Genomic DNA, 23,055 nt, shown 5'->3' on the forward strand with positions numbered 1-23,055 from the left:
TTCAGTAGTTTCGATTTCATTATAGGGGTACTAGTGTACCTGGGAGGGGTATATTTCCCAGAATACAACACGAGGGGGAGGCTGAAATATGACGTTTCTATTTAATCATGGTATCACTAGGGAGGGGATGGGAAGAAAGTGCTAAGCTACCCGAAACATAAACCAAGTCGGCATTTGCGCTGCACGGGTAAATGTTTTCTGTCTTGTATATATGTTTCTAGTGGAGCCCTGTAACTTTTATTTCGTCAATTTATCTGTTTCGACGGGAGATTTATCGACAGACAGYCAGTCAAGCTAACGTTAGCTGGCTAGCTAGCACTACGTTAGTTCACAGATTTGTAGCTAGCGTTAACTACTAACGTTGCCTAACTAGTTAGCTAGTAACGTTAGATATCTAAGCATAAAATACCCTGCTTGTTTTACGCTGCATGCTTGGTAGCTGCTTATCATGGACGTGTTCATTAGTATTATAGCTAACGTTAGTCTGAAACGTTGATTAACGTTAGTTAGCTTGACATTTTCAACCCACACATTATCGTTAAAGCTAACGTTTGCGAAATACCGTTGCATTGTCAAAAAAAACTAGCTGTCATGTTTTCCTTTTAGTTAACATGCTATGTAAAAGTGTTCAACTAGCGAGACATTTACGTTTGCATATTAACGTTAGCTAACTAGCTAGTTAATTGAACTGTCATGTCGCTCGAAGTTAACGTTAACTATTGACAGCTGGCTGTTTTTTATTTAACTAACGTTACCTAGTTATTACGTTATCAGGATGGAACTTGGTTGTCCTTGCAACTCTAAAGTTAGCTGCCCAYCCAACGTTGGCTACCTAGCCAAATAATTACAACTATTCACAAATGCACGAGCTAGCTATTAGTTATGTGGTCGCGCTGTATGGAGCCTTTAGTCAAAAGGCGAAATCACAGATGAGTGTGACATTACATCTTTAACTTGTCTCCTGAAAGTGTTTGTAAATAGCTTTGGGGTAATCCTAGCTAAGGTTAAAGAAATATGTATTTAACCAGGAAGGGCTCATTTAGATTTGGAATCTATTTTTCAAGAGCGTCCTGGCCAAGATGGGCAGCACCAAGTCATTACACAATTACAGACAGAGAAAATGAAAACGACAGGTAATCTTGTAAAAAATAAAAACATAGAATTCATAAAACAGCACATTTTAAAACATTGACAGGTCAGGGAATCAGCCTCAAAATACTTCAATGATTTAAAAACACCAATCAGGACAAGTTCTACCAGTTAAAGTATTTTGTACTGCGTTCCAAGCAGATGGCACAGAGTTCATAAAAGCCATTTTTACCAAATTCAGTTCGGACATTTGGAASAGTTAAGTCCTGCGAATAAAATGGTAGTAAACCCAAAATGGCTTTGTAAATAAAAGTATACAAGTGACTGAGCCTACGATTGACTAGAGAAGGCCAGCCAACCCTGGTATATAAAAGTGCAGTGGTGCGTTTTGCAGTTTAAAATAAATCTCAATGCTTCATGGTAAAGGGTGTCAATTGATCTCAAACGTGCTTATTTTCCACGATAAATCACTGTGCTGTCAAACGAAATCAGAAAGTTCTGGAACTCCATGGGTGTCAAGATGGTTAGTGCCTAGGAACACAGACCATTCTACACCATTCAAATGAAACCAAATCAAATGTTATTTGTCACATGCTTCGTAAACAACAGGTAGACTAATGGTAAAATGCTTACTTACGAACCTTCCCAACAATGCAGAGCAGAAATAATAACACAAGGAATAAATAAACAATGAGTAACGATAACTTGGCTATATACACAGGGTACCAGTCCCAAGTCCATGTGTGAGGTAATAGAAGGTAGATATGTACAAATAGGTAGGGATAAAGTGACTAAGCAACAGGATAGATCATAAACTGTATCAGCAGCGTATGTGATGCGTCTAGAAAGTTAGTGCAAAAAGGGTCAATGCAGATACTCTTGGTAGCTATTTGGTTAACTATTTAACTAACTACAGTATTTAGCTGTCTTATGGATTGGGAGTAGAAGCTGTTCAGGATCTTGTTGTTTACATATGTTGTGCATCGGTCCAGCTTCTCATGCGGTAGCAGAGAGAACAGTCTGACTTGGGTGTCTGGAGTCTGACAATTTTTAGTGCCTTCCTTACACTGCCTGGTATTGAGTTCCTGGTATAGAGGTCCATTCGGGTGTTATTGGATTTATTTGCTATTTGTTAGCCACTCTGACACATTTTTCTCAATAAAATGGGAGTAGCCTTTGCAGTTGAGCTGGCCGCTTAAAGGAAAGGACTCAAATCTTCCCATGTAACTGTCATACTCATGGAATTTGTTGCATGAATTAGCCTAAATCCATTTATAGCTACATCTAGACCTTACTCCAATGCATCGTAGAGAATAGATGAGTTTTATAATTTCACTCCAGCGTTAGGGAATAGGTATAATGGTTATGGTGCTATGCATGGCATGTTTGAAGATGACGAGTAGCCTACACTACCACTTTTGTAACCAAACTTTAGGCTATAGATTTGGTGGCTTTTAACTGGCACTGCCAGAAAACTGTTCAGTTATCTTCTCTAGTTGCATTCTCAATATAGCCAGGTGTTGTCTTCAATAGCAAGTGTTCCACGCTTGTCTTTGGATTAAAAATAACTGCTCTGCATTGTCCCACTTACCTACCTTTGCAATACTCCACCAAATATATTTCCAAGTATTTGTATTCTGCTCTTGGAAGGTGGAAATATTAGCCTCAAGTGTCAAAGCATTTTTGTTTTTCCCTTAAATCTTCTGTTTACAGTATTTGCTTGGGAGTCACGTAGGCCTTCCCCATTTAGCCAAATAGCTACAGGGTTAGCCCAGGTCACTGACTGAAAGTAGGCTCTAGGTACTTTAATTGCAAGGAATCATAATTTGTTATATTCTTTACTTCAATGGGTCAAGATGTAGCAAGCAGAGAGATTGTTTCTGTAAACAGAATTGTTTTGAAATTCAGAGAAGGGTAGGTCAGCGCTCACTTCCCTGCATTTAAAATGAACACATTGACTTTGAAGTGGCACAGCACRACTCATCAAAGCCACCACCCTCACACTTTCCTGTCTATCCTCCTCTGTGCAGGAACAAGTGAGCACGCCGTCCTCTGCGCACACTCACCCACCAGAGGCGGCCAGCCCAGCCGGGACCATGAGCGAGCGTGGCCCTCGCACGGAGGCCTCCATGTTTTTGGAGGTGGACCGCCTCGAGCGCGATGACAACGATGAAGACAAGATGGCGCACTACGACGACGACGACAAAGACGATGCCGACCTAATGTCGGCACCCTCGGGCTCCCGCGTCTACGACCGCACTACGGTGCTCATCGAGCAGGACCCCATCCGGCTGGACGAGGAGGGAGAGGAGGACCATGGACACTGCGTGGGGGACGACGACGGGGGSACTTTCCTAGTCGACGGGGACCTGGACGAGGAGGACGAGGAGGAGGGCTCTATGACCTTCATGGGCGACCAGGACGGCATGTCGCAGGGATACGTGCATCACACCATCTCGCCCGACCAGATCCAGTTCATCATCAACCCGGGGTCCATGGCCATGCCGCGCAACATCGAGGGGGCCACCCTCACTCTGCACTCCGAGTGTCCAGAAACCAAGCAAAGGGAGGTATGTTGGCTTACCACCACTGAAATGCATTATGTGACRCTGTGTGGAGGTCATACAGCATATTTGAGGGGATCAGTTTGGGCAAGGCGCAGAATCACTAATTTTGATCACATAATGAGTAGTCATTTGGAATGCAAGGTGGTTTGTAGATCAGGGATTTTGCGCTCCCTGATTTTAAATGTACTTGATCTCAACCCACAATTATCCTAGTGTGTTGTGTTAAGTAAAAATAATAGAGACCCCAGGTTGAAAGGGAGCAACGTGAGGCATGAGCAGGGAGAGTAAATTCACTGGATGAATGAAATGCTTTGATTTGCCTAGCGAGCTAGGTTCTCCTCAAGACCTTTCTGCTTCCACATGGTTTCAGAGTTGTAAAGTCCTTAAGTAAAAATACTTCAAAGTACTATTTAAGTAGTATTCGGGGGGGTATCTGTACATTACTTTACTATTTATATTTTTGAACAATTTTACTTTTACATCATTACATTTCTGAAGAAAATAATGTAATTTTTATTCTATACAATTTCCTTGACACCCAAAAGTACAAAGTTACATTTTGAATCCTTAGCAGGACAGGAAAACGGTCTAATTCACGCACTTAAAGAGAACATCCCTGGTCATCCCTATTGCATCTGATCTGGTGGACTCACTAAACACAAATGCTTTGTTTGTAAATTATATCTGAGTGTTGGAGTGTGCCTCTGGCTATCCATAAAAATAAAAAATAAATTAAATCATGCCATCTGTTTTGCTTAATATAAGGAATGTGATTTATTTTAAGAAAAAATTAATAAAATGATACTTAATTAAGTAAATATAGCAATTACATTTACTTTTGATACTGAAGTATATTTAAAACCAAACACTTTTTTACTGTTTTACTGGGTGACTTTTACTTGAGTATGACAATTGGTACTTTTTCCACCACTGCATTGTTTTATATGATAAATGTTTAACCCCTCCTCCCCTGTGTACAGAACAGCACACATAGTAAATGACTCATCTGAAGTTTGTGCAGTGTCATAATTTGTGTTGTACTTTATGATGCCAGGTCTAGTGGCTGCAGACTTTACGTCTAGCTCTTAATCATTGTGTAAGGCACGCTGGTCTGCAAAAGAGCACTGTACAATGGAGCTTGTTGGAGGGTTGCACCTCCAGGTTATTTCTTCCTAGAATGCAAAGCAGCACCGTAACAACAGGCTACCTCAGGGTCACACCAGTGGTCAGTTCAACACTACTCCTGACCAATCATGATGAGTCCCGGCCAAATATTGCACCCTCAATGCAACAAGTTCCTGTTTGTTACCAGGGTCTCCCTCTGTCACCGTGTTGGCGACTTGGCCAGTGCCACTAGGGTACTTGTGCTGTCTTTGTGTTGAAGTGCTCTGCTGGAGCCCATCCAGTCCACTCTGCCCCCTCCTAGCCTAGCTACTTGCATGATGTCATTGAGGGAGAGAAAATGCATTTTGCTTACTTACAATTGGATTTATGAAATCTCATCTACAGACTCTGAGCCAAAGATGCAATCACCCCAAATGACTGTTCCTCTCAATTCATTTGGCATCTGTTCATGTTGCTTCTCCTTATTTCCTTTTGACGTTTTGTCATAATTGCACATGTGGATTCCTAACATTGCATATGTTAATTTCAATGTTTCTCTAGCCTAGGTGTTCTAAATGTGTCAATGCAACACAAAGCAGTCCTTAGCATAGCAGTTCAGTAGGATTTGCAGCATTATTGCATACCTTTTCAGTAGGCCTTGCAGCATTCTTACATACCTTTTCAGTAGGCCTTGCAGCATTCTTACATACCTTTTCAGTAGGCTTTGCAGCATTCTTACATTTTCAGTAGGCCTTGCAGCATTCTTACATACATTTTCAGTACACTTAGCAGCATCTAGTTGCATTAGACACTCTCTGTGTAGCCTAMTACTGGAGTGCTCTTTCCCCACTGTGCATGTGGGAGGCGATGGCATGCCAATCTAGTGAACCTGTTTGATTTGAAGTGATGCTGCAGAAGTGGGAGAGTCAGTCGTGAAGTTGTGGGGGTTGAATAACAATACAGTACAGCTGATACGCTGTAGCAGCACCGCAGCCAGGCTCCTCACTGTGTGGGGTTCATACTTCTTACTTCCCTTCCTCCTCTCTTGTGTTAGAAATGATTTGTATTTTTTGCACTGTCTTTATGCACATTCACAGAACCCTACTCACGCACACTGACACTCCAACACACCCCTCTTACTCACTTCATTTGCTCACACACACATAACATGCACACACATTTATACTGACTCTACACGCACGCACACATTCATCATATATGCTGCTACCACTTTGTTTGTCGTATGTCCTGATGCCTAGTCACCTTACCCCTATACATATCTACCTCTATCACTTCAGTACACTCCCTGCACATTGTAAATATGGTATTGGACTGATCCTGTTTATAGCTTCTTACATTCTCATRTTCTTATTTTTATTTCTTGTGTTTTTGCTCTACATTTTGTTATTTTTACTACATTGATATTGATTACTGCATTGTTGGGTTTAGAGCTTGCAAGAAAGGCATGTCACGGTACTTGTGCAGATGACATTGAAACTTGAATGAATAGCACAACCAGTCAGTCATTAGGCCTAGTATCACCAAGGGACGGGTTATGCTGGGTCGTATTCATTAGTGCACAATTTAGCAAAATGTTTTGTAACAGACAAGTTCAGGTAGTCCCTCTGTATTTCGGTCAGTTTTCTTCCGTTTGGTCCCTGATGAATAAGATCTCCGGGGGGGGTTTCTCCTATCTCCTCCTTTAACATAGGCCAACAGTTGTCTAAGCCATCTCCCGCTGCGTCTCTGTTAGGTTCCAGTAATTTGTAGTGTCATGCGGAGACTGCTAGTGGACCAGTTGTCATGGCTGGAATCCATGCTTTTGGAGAAATAATAAAGGACCGCTAGCTCTATTAATTTTTTTTTTTTGATTGGACAGGCTGCCTCACTATTGTGTCTAGTAGAGCCTCTCTGTGTGAAATGTGGCTATCCAGGAGTTACATAAGGGGATGTGAGCTGTTGTTCACTATTTATTAAGGGAAAAAGTGTCATTTTAACGCGTTCAGGGCTGGCTGACTTTCTCTTGAAATTTGTCTAACAAAGCGTTAATTTCCCCCCCCCAGTCTACAAGAGGATCAAGGCATTAAGTTATGGGGTATAACGCAAGCTCTGTAAATAGGGGGGTGGGAGATAAAGCTTGGATGGGAAGGCTTTGTGTTATGACAATGTAGGCTAGTGTGTTCTATGGGAATACAGAGGGGAAAAGAGCCGGCTTTATTCTCTCCCCGGGGCCTTTTGTGTGAGAACAGAACAGTGCCATAAGAGTGACTGACTGCTACGGCCGCTGAATGCGGAGACTGCTGAGTTGAAACACGGTGCACAGCAGAATCAGTCAGATGGAAATGGATGGGGGGGGTCGAGTCACTGATGTCATGTGCACTTACACGCTCATGCGCCGTGTCATTGTTACCTGTGCAAACATACCAAAAAAWRWTTCRCTCTGGCTCTCATCCTATCGCCTTGCCTCCTTCTCAACCACATTGKAGAAGGTCCAAGGTCCCTCCCCTCTGACCTTATTATCCAAAGTCTTTCGATAGGCGAGGAGAGATGTCGCAAAGAATTAAGAAAAAGTAATTATCTTCTTGTCTGTCACTCAGGTGAAGAGGTACCAGTGCATGTTTGAGGGCTGCACACGGACCTACAGCACGGCGGGCAACCTGCGCACACACCAGAAGACCCACCGGGGCGAGTACACGTTTGTGTGCAACCAGTTGGGCTGCGGCAAGGCCTTCCTCACCTCCTACAGCCTGAAGATCCACGTGCGCGTTCACACCAAGGAGAAGCCCTTTGAGTGCGACGTGCAGGGCTGCGAGAAGGCCTTCAACACCCTGTACAGGTGAGGCTCGACTAGCACAAAACTTACTAGCTGCATGTCGAAATATTCCCAGACATGCTGACTAATCAGATGACTGTATATCTACAGGTAACTGCCAAAATAAAGTGAACACCAAACATAAATTGTCTTAATAGGGTSTTGGGCCATCACGAGCCAGAACAGCTTCAATGTACCTTGGCATAGTTTCTACAAGTGTTTGGAACTCTATTGGAGGGATGCAACACCATTCTTCCACAAGAAATTCCACCATGTGGTGTTTTGTTGACGGTGGTGGAAAACGCTGACTTAGGCTCCGCTCCAGAATCTCCCATAAGTGTGACTGAGACAGACACACACACACACACACACACACTCTTTAAGCTCTTTTGAGACCCCTCTTTCAAAGTTACTGAGATCTCTTATTGTAGTCATGATAGCCAAAATAATGGGCAACTGGGCATTTTCATGCATGATGGGGATGTTAATTGCTTAATTAACTCAGGAACCACACCTGTGTGGAAGCACTTGCTTTCAATATACATTGTATCCCTCATTTACTCAAGTGTTCCCTTTTATTTTGGCAGTTATCTGTATATGTAGGCCTATACTGAAGATGGATCGATAATAGATGAAAGATGACAGGTAATAAATTACATATAAAATAGATACAATATAAAAAATGTCAAGTGACATCTAGCCTTCACGTAGGGCCTAAAATGTACTTTTTGGTCCACCATCCACAGCCACTCAGATTTTACCATAAGAAGAAAAGAAAAACACAAAACAGCAGATGACCATGCTTGTTTCTTAAACAAGAAATGTATTAGAAGTAATGTGGTATATTGCTCAATTTCATTCCTTTATCCAAAATATCAGAGACAAAATGTTCAGCTGCCCTTTTAAGGCCGGGAGGTTACCGTGGTAATGGGGCTACTTGAGTAGTGTCAAGTGTGTCTGTGATTTGGGATCAGTATCAGTTGAGGCAGCAGACTCAACTAACGTTGAAAAACAACCGAGCTTGTGAACAAAACAAAACAATGTAAATAGCCAATAAACACGAGGACAAAGTCTCACTTTGTAGACTTTAGACTAAATTAGACACATTTTTACCCTCCAGTCCCAGTAAGCAAAATGACGTATTTTCCAGACGTTGAAGTTACGTTCAAATTAGGTTCTGAATGAAATTTGAAAAGGTATTTTCCGTATGTTGAAAATACATATTTTAGATGTTGAAAATGTATTTTCCGGATGTTGAAGTCAGGCAAATTTTTGGTTCTGATTGAAAGTTGAAAATAAGTAATTTCTCGACGTCTGTTTGGGCCAAATCAAGGCTGGTCTAGACCGTACAAAATCTGAACCAAACATAGACGGCGCTTATTTTTTGGGGCGCTCTGCCTCCAAAAAGTGGGCAGTGCTTATCAAAGGGCGGCATCAGCGCTCACCTAAAAAGCCAATATGCCACTGGTTGAGAGAAATTGTCATTCTTTTTGGGCAGAATTAAGTTAGGTTTTATGTGTTGTTGTTGGAGGTGCATCTTGGCTAGTTTGKCTCAGAAAATGCCGCCCTCGTCAATCTGCCGTCATAAGCGGACGCCTAATCCTGCCTAATGAGCGGGCTGGCCATGTGTGCGCAGCGCTTCCAAAAATGAATCTATCAGCACTTCACTCAGTGCACACAGCTCCCCTGCCAGGCAGTGTTGCTATGCGAGGTGGGATATAGGATTTGTAATTCTTTGTGCGATTAGTAGTTATGAAACAAAACGGCACAAATAATTTGAAAACGCTACTGCAGCATCTTTCTAACCAGCACGTGCCCTACACCAAACGCGATCACGACACGCAGGTTAAAATATCAAAACAAACTCTGAACCAATGACATTAATTTGGAGACAGTTCGAAAAGCATTAAATATGTATGGCAATTTAGCTAGTTAGCTTGCACTAGCTATCTAATTTGTCCTCTTTAGCTAGCTTGCTGTTGCTAGCTAATTTGTCCAGGGATATAAACATTGAGTTGTTATTTTACCTGAAATGCACAAGGTCCACTACTCCGACAATTTATCCACACATAAAACGACCAACCGAATCGTTTCTAGTCATCTCTCCTCCTTCCAGGTTTTTTCATCTTTGAACTGATATGGTGATTGGCATCTAAACKTTCATAGTATTACTACACCGACCGGCAACACAGTTCGTCTTTCAATCACCCACGTGGGTACCTGCTTCTATAAACCAATGAGGAGATGGGAGAGGCAGGACTTGCAGCGCGATCTGCGTCAGAAATTGAAAGGACTTAGCCCGTGGCAACGCAGACGCTCGTGAGCAGTGTGGGTGCAATAATTGAATAACATAGATTCCTACATTTATTTTGCAACGCTACGCGAGCGGTGTGGTCAGCCTGTTATTGGTCAGCTAATTTATTGAGGTCACGTTTATAACAGTTCTAAAAGCAAAACTTTGTCCATCTGCAGTCAGCTGTTCGTTCCACAAACCCCCCCAGATATGAGTTAATTTATTTTTGACTGTCTTCATCCATTACCGTCAGTTATGCAGTTATATGGTAATTGTGCCAGCCCTAGGCCTAGTTTTTTTCATTCAGTCTGACATTGCATAAAAAAAGGATGTATCAAAAAAGAGGATGTGCTTGCTTTTCTTATCTACAGCACAGTCTGTCTGTAGGTCCAATCGTTTTGTCAGTTCATTGTGATCTAATATTGTTAGTATTTAGTTGTTTTTTCTCCCAAGTACTGAACAGTGCGTTTATGCATCGTTGGGTGTTCTAGCCTAATTGGTAAGGACTTTGTTTTATCTCCCAATGTTAGTTTTCTAATTTGTTTTCTAATTTGTTCTTGGTTTTATAGTATCTGCTGCATTTAGCTTCTTTGGTTTAGCACTCAATGAAGGCATTATGAAAGGAGACCCTCAGCCAGGCCAGTAGTAAGCTAGTCAGCCAGTGGCTCCAGTGTTGTGACATTGAACCGAAGACTACAGAGACAGGCGGTGGTGGAAGCGTGMCACCATCGACTCCCCTGTCAAGGTCCATTTATCACCACGGCCAAGCCAATGTGTTGTTTCCCCCTAATCACATTACTTTGCTCTCAGAACCATGCTGCCCTGTCCCCTCCTATAAGGGAAACGGTGGCACTATGTCTACTAGGCCAAGGGTCCTGTTCATTAGGCACCAAACAGAAGAAAACAGACAAACAGGGAAGGATTATCTAGACTTGTCCAATAAGAATAGCGAGAGTTGGTTTTCCATTGCTTGCCCTAATCAACATGACCCTGGATTGTGTCCTTAAAGTTTAAAGCAAGATTAGGTTATTTCCCAATTTGGTGTCTTTCTCTTGGAGTGCCACCACATCTTCTAGGCCCAAGTGTTTGCACATTAACAGTCTGCTGTGTTCTAATGTGTACTCATGTTTATTTAATTCAAGATGGTGAGAACATTTTCAGACGCTAAATATTTTTGCTCTTGTTAAAAGAGCTACATTTCCACTTGGAATTAGGCCTACCATTTAAATGTCAATGATGTATTTATATATATTTGTAGTAAAGGAATAAAATTCCCCGAAAGGAGTGCATCATTTTTCAAACACTGCTTAACCCTTCAAATCAAAAACTTATACTGTAACTATCCACTCTGGCCCACTGCTTCCTACTACACGACTGGCTCTCGTTTGCTGAGTTTGAAAACAAAAGATAGTACACAACTTCACACCCATACAACTTTTGGGGGGATTATGACATGGTTAGAAAGGAGTAATACGCTATCTCTAAGCCATATTCTTCAAAAACAAGGATTTAATTTATCCCCCAAACGTTACACATAGCTCCTTTAAATCTTCCCCGTGGTTGATTACTTGTAATTATCTCCTCTCGGCAGACTGAAAGCACACCAGAGACTGCACACGGGGAAGACGTTCAACTGTGAATCAGAGGGATGCACAAAGTACTTTACCACACTCAGTGACCTGAGGAAGCACATTCGCACTCATACTGGGGAGAAACCATTCCGGTGAGTTCTCCGACTCCACGCACCACTATGGTTTATGTTTCACAAGGGGAGGAAGACCGCTGCCTTGGATATAGGACATTATCTGCTAATGTTTGGATGCCCTTTTCCTGGTTTGAGATTTTCCATGCATGTAAACAAATGTAGCCTAAAGGAGTGGGAAAAATGCACATTGAGGGGATTATATCTTTCATCTGTACTGATTAGTTAGATATATGGTTTTGTATTGGAAGAACAGTAAGGGGCATGACACTGCTTTGTGGTGCACAAATTTTTCCTAATTTCTATGCACCAGTTTTTCTAATCTTCATTTTTTAAATGTATTCTTCATCAGCTTAATCTCCACATGTTTTTCTCTATTGCTGTTTGGCTTACATTGACAGATCATTTGTGTGATCTTCCCTCTAGGTGTGACCATGATGGTTGTGGCAAGGCGTTTGCTGCCAGCCATCACCTAAAGACGCATGTACGGACACACACAGGTACGCTTTACTTAGGCTACTTCTGTTTGGAAAATAAGTTCTCAGTCAAATTTCAGAATGACAGTCAACCAATCATTCATCCATATTCCACACCTCAGAGACACCGAGTAGCGCTTAATATCTCAATTTTATTGTTATAATGGTGCCACAGAGAGGGTTGCCTCGCTTCTGTGTCATGGTCTACAGACAATCACGGACTACAAACGGAAAACTAGCCACGTCGTGGACACCGATGTCTTGCTTCCGGACAAGCTAAATGTCTTCTTCGCCCGCTTTGAGGATGACACAGTGCCACCGCCGTGGCCCGCTACATTTACATTTAAGTCATTTAGCAGACGCTCTTATCCAGAGCGACTTACAGAGCTACCAAGGACTGTGGGCTTTCTTTCTCCGTGGCTGACGTAAGACATTTAAGCGTGTTAACCCTCGCAAGGCTGCCGGCCCAGACGGCATCCCTAGCCGCGTCCTCAGAGCATGCGCAGACCAGCTGGCTGGTGTGTGTACGGACATATTCAATCTCTCCCTGTCTGCTGTCCCCACATGCTTCAAGATGGCCACCAATGTTCCTGTACCCAAGAAAGCAAAAGGTAACTGAACTAAATGACTATCGCCCCGTAGCACTCACTTCTGTCAACATGAAGTACTTTGAGAGACTAGTCAAGGATCATATCACCTCTACCTTACCTGTCACCCTAGAGACCCACTTCAATTTACTTATCACCCCAATAGATCCACAGACGATGCAATCGCCATCACACTGCCCTATCCCATCTGGAGAAGAGGAATACCTATGTAAGAATGCTGTTCATTGACTATAGCTCAGCATTCAACACCATAGTACCCTCCAAGCTCATCATTAAGCTCGAAGCGCTGGGTSTGAGCCCTGCCCTGTGCAACTGCGTCCTGGACTTCCTGATGGGCCGCCCCCAGGTGGTGAAGGTAGGAAACAACACCTCCACTTTGCTGACCCTCAACACTGGGGCCCCACAAGGGTGTGTGCTCAGCCCGCTCCTGTACTCCCTGTTCAACCATGACTGTGTGGCCAAGTACGCCTCCAATTCAATCATCAAGTTTGCAGACGACACAACAGTAGTAGGCTTGATTACCAACAATGACGAGACAGCCTACATGGAGGAGGTGGGCTCTGAGAGTGTGGTGCCAGGAAAATAACCTCTCACTCAACGTCAACAAAACAAAGGAGATGATCGTGGGCTTCAGGAAACAGCAGASGGAGCACCCCCCCTATCCACATTGATGGGACCGCTGTGGAAAGCTTCAAGTTCCTCAGCGTACACATCACTGACAAACTGAAATGGTCCACCCACACAGACAGTGTGGTGAAGAAGGCGCAACAGCKCCTCTTCAACCTCAGGAGGCTGAAGAAATTTGGCTTGGCACCTAAAACCCTCACAAACTTTTACAGATGTGCAATTGAGAGCATCCTGTCAGGCTGTATCAGGGCTCTCCAGAGGGTGGTGCGGTCTGTAAATACCACGACTGTATATACTGTATTATATTCTACTGTATCTTAGTCTATGCCACTCTGACATTGCTTGTCCATATATTTATATATTCTTACTTTCTTTACTTAGATTTGTGTATATTGGGTATATGTTGTGAAATTGTTAGATATTACTGCACTGTCGGAACTAGAAACACAAGCATTTCACTACACCCGCAATAACATCTGATAAACACGTGTATGTGACCAATACAATTTTATTTGAACTTTTTCCGATATTTTATATTAAGAAATGATCGTGTTTGATTTGACACAACTTTTCAATTGGAAAATGTTTGTCATGCAGACCAAATAGTAATTTCCCTTGGCATACAGTGAAGGTGACCCTCTCCCTTCCTCCCATTCTCCCTTGTCTCGCCCCCCCTTCCCCCTCCATCCATCCTTCCCTCAGGGGAGAAGCCTTTCAACTGTCCCAGTGACGGCTGTGAGAAAGCATTCAGCAGCCAGTACAGTTTGAAGAGTCACGTGAGGGGCCATGGGGCTAAGGGCCAGCCCTTCAGTGTCACCCTCACCCACCCCTTGTCCGAGGTGAGCCATACATAAATCAAAGTAACTATTACGCTAAGAGCGTTGCGCTAGCAACGCCATAGCCGTAGGTTCGATTCCCTTGTGACCACCAATTTTTAAAAAGTATGCACTCACTGTTGAATAAAAGTTGCTGAATAGAGTATTGTTAATATTATATTATTAACATGGAAGTCATTTTAAGGGTAAACTCATTTATTTGTACCTACAACATTGTGCCTGCTATCAGTATAGTCTGTTTTGATTGTTTTTATGATCTAACGTATTACATTCTATCCTTATGCATCTTTATGACTTCAGATGGCTTTTGCTCTAGAAAGGAAGGCTTCTTGGCTTCTCCCATGTCTTGTTCTGTTAATGTTCCTAGGCAGTGGAAAATGTAATTTGGGACTATGCATCTCTAATTACAGGATGCAAATCATTCACTGTGCCTCAGTGACTTGAGCCTCATCTCGACTGACTCGGAGCTCAGAGAAAACATCCACAATGTGAGTGTGTGCGTTTTATTTCATCAGCCCTTATTTGACTATATAGGTCCATTCTGCTTTTGTCCATGTATGAACAATTTATTTTGTGGTGGGTTACTATGACAGCAAAAACAACCATATTTATTTTGTTTCTGTATAAGGGATCAATAAAGAATCAAGATGTATTGTAAGACAGACATGTACTATCGTGTTAATGCTTGGTTACATCTGTGTTAGTCTCAGAACTTGGACTTGAGCAGTGTTACCCCCGTGAGGATCTTCGAGCTCATGTTCCAGAGTCCGGAGAACAGTGTTAGTCAAGACGATGCACATCCTCACGGCAAGTACCCATCACATTCTATAAACTGTAACTTGGGTTGAATTCAGTGCATTTTCATACTAACTTTTGCTCTTTGTATATATATTTTTTCATATTTTTCAGAGCGCCTTGTTGAAGCCTTTGGCCAGGAGACTGGCCAGTCCACCATGGGCGATGGATCCACCCCCATCTCCTTCTCGTTCTCCCTCGTTCCTTCCTCCTCATCCTCCTGTTCCCACTCCCACCCTCACCCTCACTCCCACACCACCACCACCACTGTCCTTGAGGCTTCCTCCCAGATCCCTCTAAGCCAAACCCCCTCTTCCCAGACTCCAGCACCTCCTGCCCCCATTAGTAATATTACCACAGTCAGCTCTACCCAGCACCCTGCCACCTTCGTACCCTTACCCACTGCCCTGCAGACGCCAGATGTGCCTGCCCCCTACGTGGCACTGCCCGCCCAGACTGCTCCAATAGTGCCCTCTACTGTGCCAGTAGTGGTGCCAGGCCCAGCCCTGGCCAACGCGGCTCTGGGCGCTGTAGTCGCCACCACAGAGACTGTGCCGCTGCCGGCCGTGGCTCACACTCACACCGTGCCTTTGGCCAGCAACACCAACCCTGCCCTGGTGCCCCCAGCYTCTGCCCCCACTTTCACCCCAAGCCACAGCCACACCCAGAGCCTGCTGCAGCCCAGCATCATCATGTCCGACCAGAACCTGCAGTGGATCCTTAACACCGCAGCCAACAACCAGCAGAACCCAGAGCAAGCGGTAAAAGTGCCGGTTTGACATTGAATTAATAGTTTGGTTGAGTGGTGATGAATTTGTGTGGACATCAATGCTGTCAATGTTGTTTGTTTCCAGGCACACGGAGGTCCAAAAGTAGAGAAGGTCTTCTTTACCACAGCCATACCAGTGGGAGGAAATTCAGGTGAGATTTGTCCCCTACTTTTACCAGTGTGATTATTAACAGCAATAATGCTGCACTGACCCACATGAAAAAATAATATAGTATACTGAAGCAATAAGCCCCAAGGGGTTGTGGTATATGGCCAATATACCACGGCTAAGGGCTGTTCTTAAGCAGGACKCAACGCTTAGTCGTGGTATATTGGCCATATATCAGAACCCCACGAGGTGCCTTATTGCTATTATAAACTGGTTACCAACATAATTAGAGCAGTAAAAATAAATGTTTTGTCATACCCATGGTATACGGTCTGATATACCACGGCTTTCAGACAATCAGCATTCAGGGCTCTAACCACCCAGTTTATAATATGGTATACATACTATAGTATTTACTGTAATGTTTTGCTGAATTTATTGTAGTATTCACTGTAGTGTGTTTTTTTTTTTTNTAGTGTGTTTTTTTTTTTTTTTGTGGACTTGTATATTGTAGTATTTACATAAAGTGAGAGCTTTCTCCTTGAGGAAACCTACTGAACAAATACTAAAACAGCACATTTTCCATAACCTGTAGGTAGGTAGGACTGGGGTCTGAACAGATAGTTCAGAGCTTCTGCTCTTTTCTAAAATCTGAAGGAAACACAATATTTGTAGGTCTCATGGGTGGCACAAATTTGGATATGGGGAAGGGGAACGGACAGAGTATATGGAAATTAAATACAGTAGTATTGCTATAGTTAAAGACGTGTTTTTGCAAACTGTAGTGTTTTTGCGGACATTACTTAAGTGTTTACTATAGTGTTTTATCATATACTACAAAATGATATAGTAAGTACTGTACATGATCAAGGGATACTACAGTGTGTAGTATATTATTCTACATTATAAACTGGGTGGTCCGAGCTGAATTCTGATTGGCTGATGGGTATGACAAAACATGTATTTTTATTGCTCTAATTAAGTTGGTTACTAGTTTATAATAGCAATAAGGCACCTCGGCGGTTTGTGGTATATGGCCAATATACCACGACTAAGGGCTGTGTCCAGGCACTCTGTGTTGYAGAGTGTGTAGGATATTATTCTACAGTATACTACAGCATTCTATAGTAAGTACTGTAGTATTCTATAGTAAACTGTAGTATTTTTTCATGTGGGGTAGCCTACCAATGTTGAAATTAATCAGGATATTTAAAAAGCACAAACTCAAGTCAGTAACGTAGAAAACTCATCCATGTTGAATGTATTTACTTGGCACAAATTAATTTGATGTTCCCTAGTAGCATTTGAATGGAATTTGAGTTACAAAAGATCGGATGTAATTTTTGGACAGCTGGCTTGGTCTGTAGTCATGCTGTAGCTCCGGTTTGTCTTCATTAGGGTACATTGTGTTTCAAAGTGTTGTGCAAAAGAGAGTTCGCTCTGTTTTGGATTTTCTTCCCTTTCGTGCCTAATGAAATACAACCCTTGTTTTGGAATGTGTTACAGGCAACTCTGTCCAGCAGATCGGCCTCAGCCTTCCCGTCATCATCATCAAACAGGAGGAGTCATGCCAGTGTCAGTGTGCCTGCAGGGACTCTGCTAAAGACAAGACCTCCAACAAGAGCAGCAACGCCTCGGCAGCACCACAACAACAGCCCGCAGTGCCCCCCACTCCTCCACCTCCCCCCGCTCCCGTGGCACTGCCCTTTCCCCCCGTACTCCCCCCGGCGCCCTCTTTCCCCTTGTGCTGCCTCCCACCGCTCACCTCAGAAGTGAACGAGTCCCTGCCTCTTCCCCAAACAGGTGCAGTACTAGGACCGGGTAGCCCCTCAACCTCTGTACATACGTTCTCCACAGGGGTGGCCACGGCGACCACCAACCCCCCTCCTATCACGGATGGTTTGGCCACCATGGACGTGTCGGACTTCCTGTCCCTGCAGAGCCCCGAGAGCACGGCCAACATCGAGGCTCTGCTACTGGTGACCAGCAGTGACGACTTCACTATGGCTGGCGCTAGCACCACCATCAACCCCTAGTGGACACTAAGGCTTTGTCCCTATTCTCCACCCTTCTCTTGCATACTCCCAGTCATGGATTTAAAAGCATTGAGTTGGTGTAAGCGTTGGACAGAGGGAGTTTCTACCATTGTTAAATTAAAGGGAGTGTGCAAATGCACACTTTAGGAGAAGGATGTAGAATCAGGACGCAGCCGCWCTTTCCGATTTACCCACTACACGTCCGCTTTTCAAGTATTGTAAGTGAAACTTAATGAGTGGGCTTGTTTTGGAAAAGCAGCAAAATGCATGCCAGTCTAGAAAAGTGTTCTTAATTGGCTGGCTCTCCATCAAACAAGACACTGTCTTGAAAGGCCCTAAGAACTATTGTCGGCTTCTAATTTGGCGTGAAGCTGATTCCTGAGAGAAGCAAAACAAAACATTGTTGTCTATATCCATGTACTGTACATTAGTTCCTAACTGTAACTAATACGATTAGTTGGTAAGTGATTGACCAGAATGCACTGCATGTGAAGTGAATTGGAATTTCATCAACTATATTTCCTACAAGGAATTTGTGGCAGTTTTGCCATTCCCTTAAAAGCAATGTATTGCTAATGCCATAATGTGAAGAGTAATTTCCAGTGTTTTATATAAATTAGCTAGTGTAGTCCAGATTTTTGTTTTGTCTTTCGTCTCGCTTTGTTAGTTTTTGTCTTTCTTTACAGGTATATTTACCCATTGAAAAAGAAATTGCCTGTGACACAATTTGCTTGACTTTTAAATATAATTTAGAAGTCAATACATTAGTAATAATACTTTTTTTAATTATTGGAGAGAAAAAATCCAAATCTCTGACCTTAGACTGTCATCAAGTCTCAGCTTATTGATCATCATTGTTAATTTATTCCACTTTTCGCCTAAGGTTTCTTTTTTAGTCCCCCTTCTGTTGTTACTGATTTTTGTTTTATGGAGCCCCGCTCAATCTAAGTTTTCAGAAAGCCGTTTTAACACTGCACCTTATTGCAATTAATTGTACATCGAGGTTGTCAAAAAAAGGTCCTCRATGGTATTTTTGGTCTGCAAAACCTCTTCACAATGAAATCATGGATCAAGGATGAAAAAAATTGCTCTCAACCGTGTTTCTCTATGAATTACAACCCACTCAGGGATGCATCATGGCATATCTAATTTATACAACTTGAGATTTTCCTTTATTTAATAAGAGATTGTCCATTTAGACATTTTAGCAGTCAACTGCCCGGATGCCCATCGATTGTAGTAGCCCCCTTTTTCGGCTGCACTCTCCCCTCTTTGTGCACTGTCTAATATGACCAGTTATCTGCGTTATTACTATGACACTATTTGAATACCACTGCGGTCAGATGTGGTTTGTTTCTGAAGGGTGTTGATGGTGTAAATACGGTACATTTAAATATGAACACTTATTCCTTTAGATTGTTTTAGAATGTATTTGTTTTGTATATCATTTTGAATATGTAGACTTGAACCTTGGAGACTAAAGACGATACCCCATGCGCTGCCCTTTGTCTTTGCATTCTGCGCCCATGCAGATGCTCACACATCTTATGCAGAAGAGTTTAAAATGAGCCTTATAATGGTTAGTTTTAGGGCCATTGGCTTCTGTGCAGTCAACATAGTATTTATTTTCAAATGCAAGCATAAGTAACTTTCTTGGAATATATGACGATATTGTTTCACATGGGACATAATGCAATGATTACAAAATTGGAGAGAAGGCATTATGCCCTAATATGTGTAGAGCAACCTAGCCTTACTACAGGATATCTCACTTGCTGTGGCTTACTGAGCTGGCTCCTTGCCTTGTCAATCTTTGCCAATGGCTTGATTTGGACACGCTGCCTGACTACTTCCTCTTGTTAATCTAGTCTTGTTCAATGCCTTTTTAGCAGCTGTCTACAAGTGGACAACAGTACATTAAAAAGAAATACGTAATTTTTTGTTTGAAGATTTAACAGATATTGTGCCAACAAATCAAATGATCCCCCGATTATTATTTTTCTATTGTAATTTTTTATGTGAAGATGTTACTGCAGAAATGTACTGTAGACGGAAATTGTTTCTCTTGATTTTTTTTGTTTTTGTAGTACTGTATTGTAGACTTAATACTTTATTTTACAGATCACTACATCAATGTTGTAGTCGGAAATTGTAATTACATCAACARTTTGAATTGGTACTTCACAGGCATTGATTGACAGCAGCTATCATGTTCTATTATTTAGCATGGAAAGAGGGACTGAGATCCAACCTAAGTGTCGTCACCTAAGTCGGATAACAGAGTATGCAGGAAATCTTTGTCTGGCAGACCTGAATAGGGGAAATGTTTAAACTAACATGGGCTTTGCCCTTTTCCTGTTTTGAGATKTAACCAATACCAAAACCTGGTGATATCCTGCAATATTAGTTAATGTAGTTGGCACTTAAAATGTAATATAAAATGTGAATTAATTTTTTATTATTGCTATTTATACTAAAGAAAAATATTAGTGACAATTTGAAAGATTTTACTGAGTTACAGTTCAGAAAAGGAAATCAGAAAGGCCCTAATCTATGGATTTCACATGACTGGACAGCGGTACAGCCATGGGTGTGCCTGGGAGGGCATAGGCCCATCCACTGGGGAGCCAGGCTCGGACAATCAGAATTCGTTTYTCCCCCAACAAAAGGGCTTTATTACAGACAGAAATAATCATCAGTTTCATCAGCTGTCTGGGTGGCTGGTCTCCGACAATCCCGCAGGTGAAGAAGTTGGATGTGGAGGTCCTGGGCTGGCGTGGTAACACGTGGTTTGGACGTACTGCCAAATTCTCTAAAACGACATTGATGTACACCATAACAACAGCTCTGGTGGACATTTCTGCAGTCAGCATGCCAATGGCACGCTCCCTCAACTTGACATCATGTGCCCAGCATAAGGTGCACCTGTGTAATGGTAATGCTGTTTAGTCAACTTTTTGATATGCCACACCTGTCCAGTGTATGGATTATATTGGCAAAGGAGAAATGCTCACTAACAAGGATGTTAACAAATTTGAGAGAAGCATTTTGTACGTATAGAACATTTCTAGGATCTTTTTTATTTATTTTCATGAAACATGGGAACAACACTTTATGTTGCATTCATATTTTTGTTCAGTATAGGTATTCCCCCTCACAATGCTGGTCAATAACTTGATGTATTACAAATATGAACCCTGACCACCCTCAACATGTTCACCTCCCAATTCGATGCATRCTTTTTAAGAAAATATCTATGCAATGATTTGAGTGCAGTATTCCGTAAAGTACAAAATGCAAAAAAAAATCATGACCAACCTTTTACATCAATGTCTTGGTCCAAGTAATTCAGTTAAATCAATATTCAGGTTTGGTAATGTCAACTTTGAAGGCTCAACTTTCTCATTTGCGGAACTCCATATACGTAACCATTTTTGCTCAAAATTCTTTCAGTATTCAACAGTATAACCAACTTGACATCCTATTTTGATCACCATAATCATCCATTTTATGTGAAGGTTCATGTTATTACGTGTGATGTATCATGTTTGAGGTGGGGCTGTAAGCCTGGGCATTGAAATGTTTGTCTTTTTTCCCATTGCTTTCCAGTGAATATTGAATCATTAGTTTTTTACATTTACCTATTTAAAAGCTAACTGGATTTGCTTGGGGGGGRAAATTACGATATGATTCTGTTGTAAGAATTATTTGGGTCAAATGTTGTATGCTGCATCTTTTAAGTTTTGGGTGAATAACAATCATCGTGTTCTCATACTGTATGTGCTATTTTTACTCAAGTCATCTCAATTAACTTTACGTTAATCTGTAAGGGTGATACAAGTCGGGTCCAAATTTGTTAGACCAATTGTTAGAATTGAAAGTGCTGGTTCTAACTTTGCTAGAAGATACTGACCCTACTGTTATGCTTGTTTACACTGAGCTCAAAACGCCTTCATGGTTACATTAAGGCACTAGAGCCGGCGCGAGATATGGGTGGGAAAAGTTACCTCAATGCAGGGACGGGATATGCCACTGTACTCCAAAAAACTGCCTTTCTGTCCTCATGTTAGCTAGCAGTAGCCACAGCAGCCATTATGGAATGGCACAGTTATCCACTAGTTACCACAACCACAAAGTCAAAATTGGCAATATTGTAAAATGTCATGAAACAAGCTTTCTTAATTTAAGGGTTAGGCATAAGATTAGCAGTGCTGTTAAGGCTAGGTTTAAAATCACATTTGGAGAGAAATGAATTCATGAAAACAAAAATGAGCTTTTCTAAATTTAAGGTAGGCAGTGTGATTAGGTTTAAAATCACATTTTGAGAAGAGAAATGGCAGGGTCTATCTGTGGCAGCTAGTGATCAAGGGCACGTCACAAAGAAGCTGATTGGCTGACACTCAAATGGCTGCGGTGAATACGGCTAGCTAGCAGGAGCACAAAAATGACAGTTTTCAGGGATGGATGTGTTAAGGTAAAATATAGTACAGTAGAATAGCCCAGAGGTACRTTTTCTGACCCATATCTCACGCCGGCTCCACGGTGTCCAGGGCAGCAGGTAGCCTAGTGGTTAATGGTGTTGGGCCAGTAACCGAAAGGTCGCTGAATCGAATCCCCATGCCTGCCAGGTGAAAAATCTGTCTGTGCCCTTGAGCAAGGCATAATTGCTATTGTAAGTCGCTCTGGATATGAGCGTCTGCTAAATGACACCATGGTTCTGACCCCAGTAGATCTGTGAACAAGGGTTGAGTCTTCTGGCAAGTTCAGCCTTTATTATATACACTTAACCGCTTACCTTTAGGTTAAATTGTCAGTCGAATAACKGCTCAAATGGGGATTTTTGTCCTTTTTTATAGCCAATGGTCAGATGCTTGGAATGGTGAGTGCATAGGTGCAAAACACTGGCGGCAGTTGAGGTTTTGAAAAAGTGCCACTTTGAAGAAAGCAGTTAGGATTTTGGAATTCTGTTCATTTGAACACTCAATGGGTAAAACGAGGGGGAAACGTAATGCTTCCAAAGGAATGTCTTCAACACCCAAAGAATGAAGTTGTAAAGGAATTMTATTTTTAAAAGAATGTATCATGTGAAATTGGTTTGCTTATGCTTGTTTTGTATAAAGTAGTATTGCATAATAAAGTAATTATTTTGAATTGAGAGCAATATAATACTAATGAAACCTTATGACGGGTCTCCCATTTTTGCCTAAGCGAAGAAGTTACGTGATTCATGAT

The 23,055-nt window shown here is 42.1% G+C and overlaps 1 protein-coding gene across 2 annotated transcripts; it reads left to right on the plus strand.

The window, feature by feature from the left end:
• The first annotated feature begins 62 nt into the window (after positions 1-62).
• Positions 63-22,978, plus strand: LOC111965207 (metal regulatory transcription factor 1). Of its 2 annotated transcripts, XM_023989242.2 has the most exons (11): positions 63-187; positions 3,120-3,659; positions 7,358-7,596; positions 11,457-11,588; positions 11,994-12,067; positions 13,981-14,117; positions 14,525-14,602; positions 14,819-14,921; positions 15,024-15,670; positions 15,764-15,830; positions 17,294-22,978. In XM_023989242.2, exons 2-11 carry the CDS (start codon positions 3,186-3,188, stop codon positions 17,821-17,823), a joined length of 2,481 nt encoding a protein of 826 aa, XP_023845010.1. In that variant the 5' UTR covers positions 63-187; positions 3,120-3,185; the 3' UTR covers positions 17,824-22,978. The 2 variants fall into 2 exon arrangements, with proteins under 2 accessions (XP_023845010.1, XP_023845011.1); XM_023989243.3 differs by having other exon boundaries at positions 63-3,659.
• Positions 22,979-23,055: the final 77 nt, after the last annotated feature.

This window comes from Salvelinus sp. IW2-2015, linkage group LG6.1 (assembly GCF_002910315.2).
Source record: "Salvelinus sp. IW2-2015 linkage group LG6.1, ASM291031v2, whole genome shotgun sequence".
Lineage (NCBI taxonomy): Eukaryota > Metazoa > Chordata > Actinopteri > Salmoniformes > Salmonidae > Salvelinus > Salvelinus sp. IW2-2015.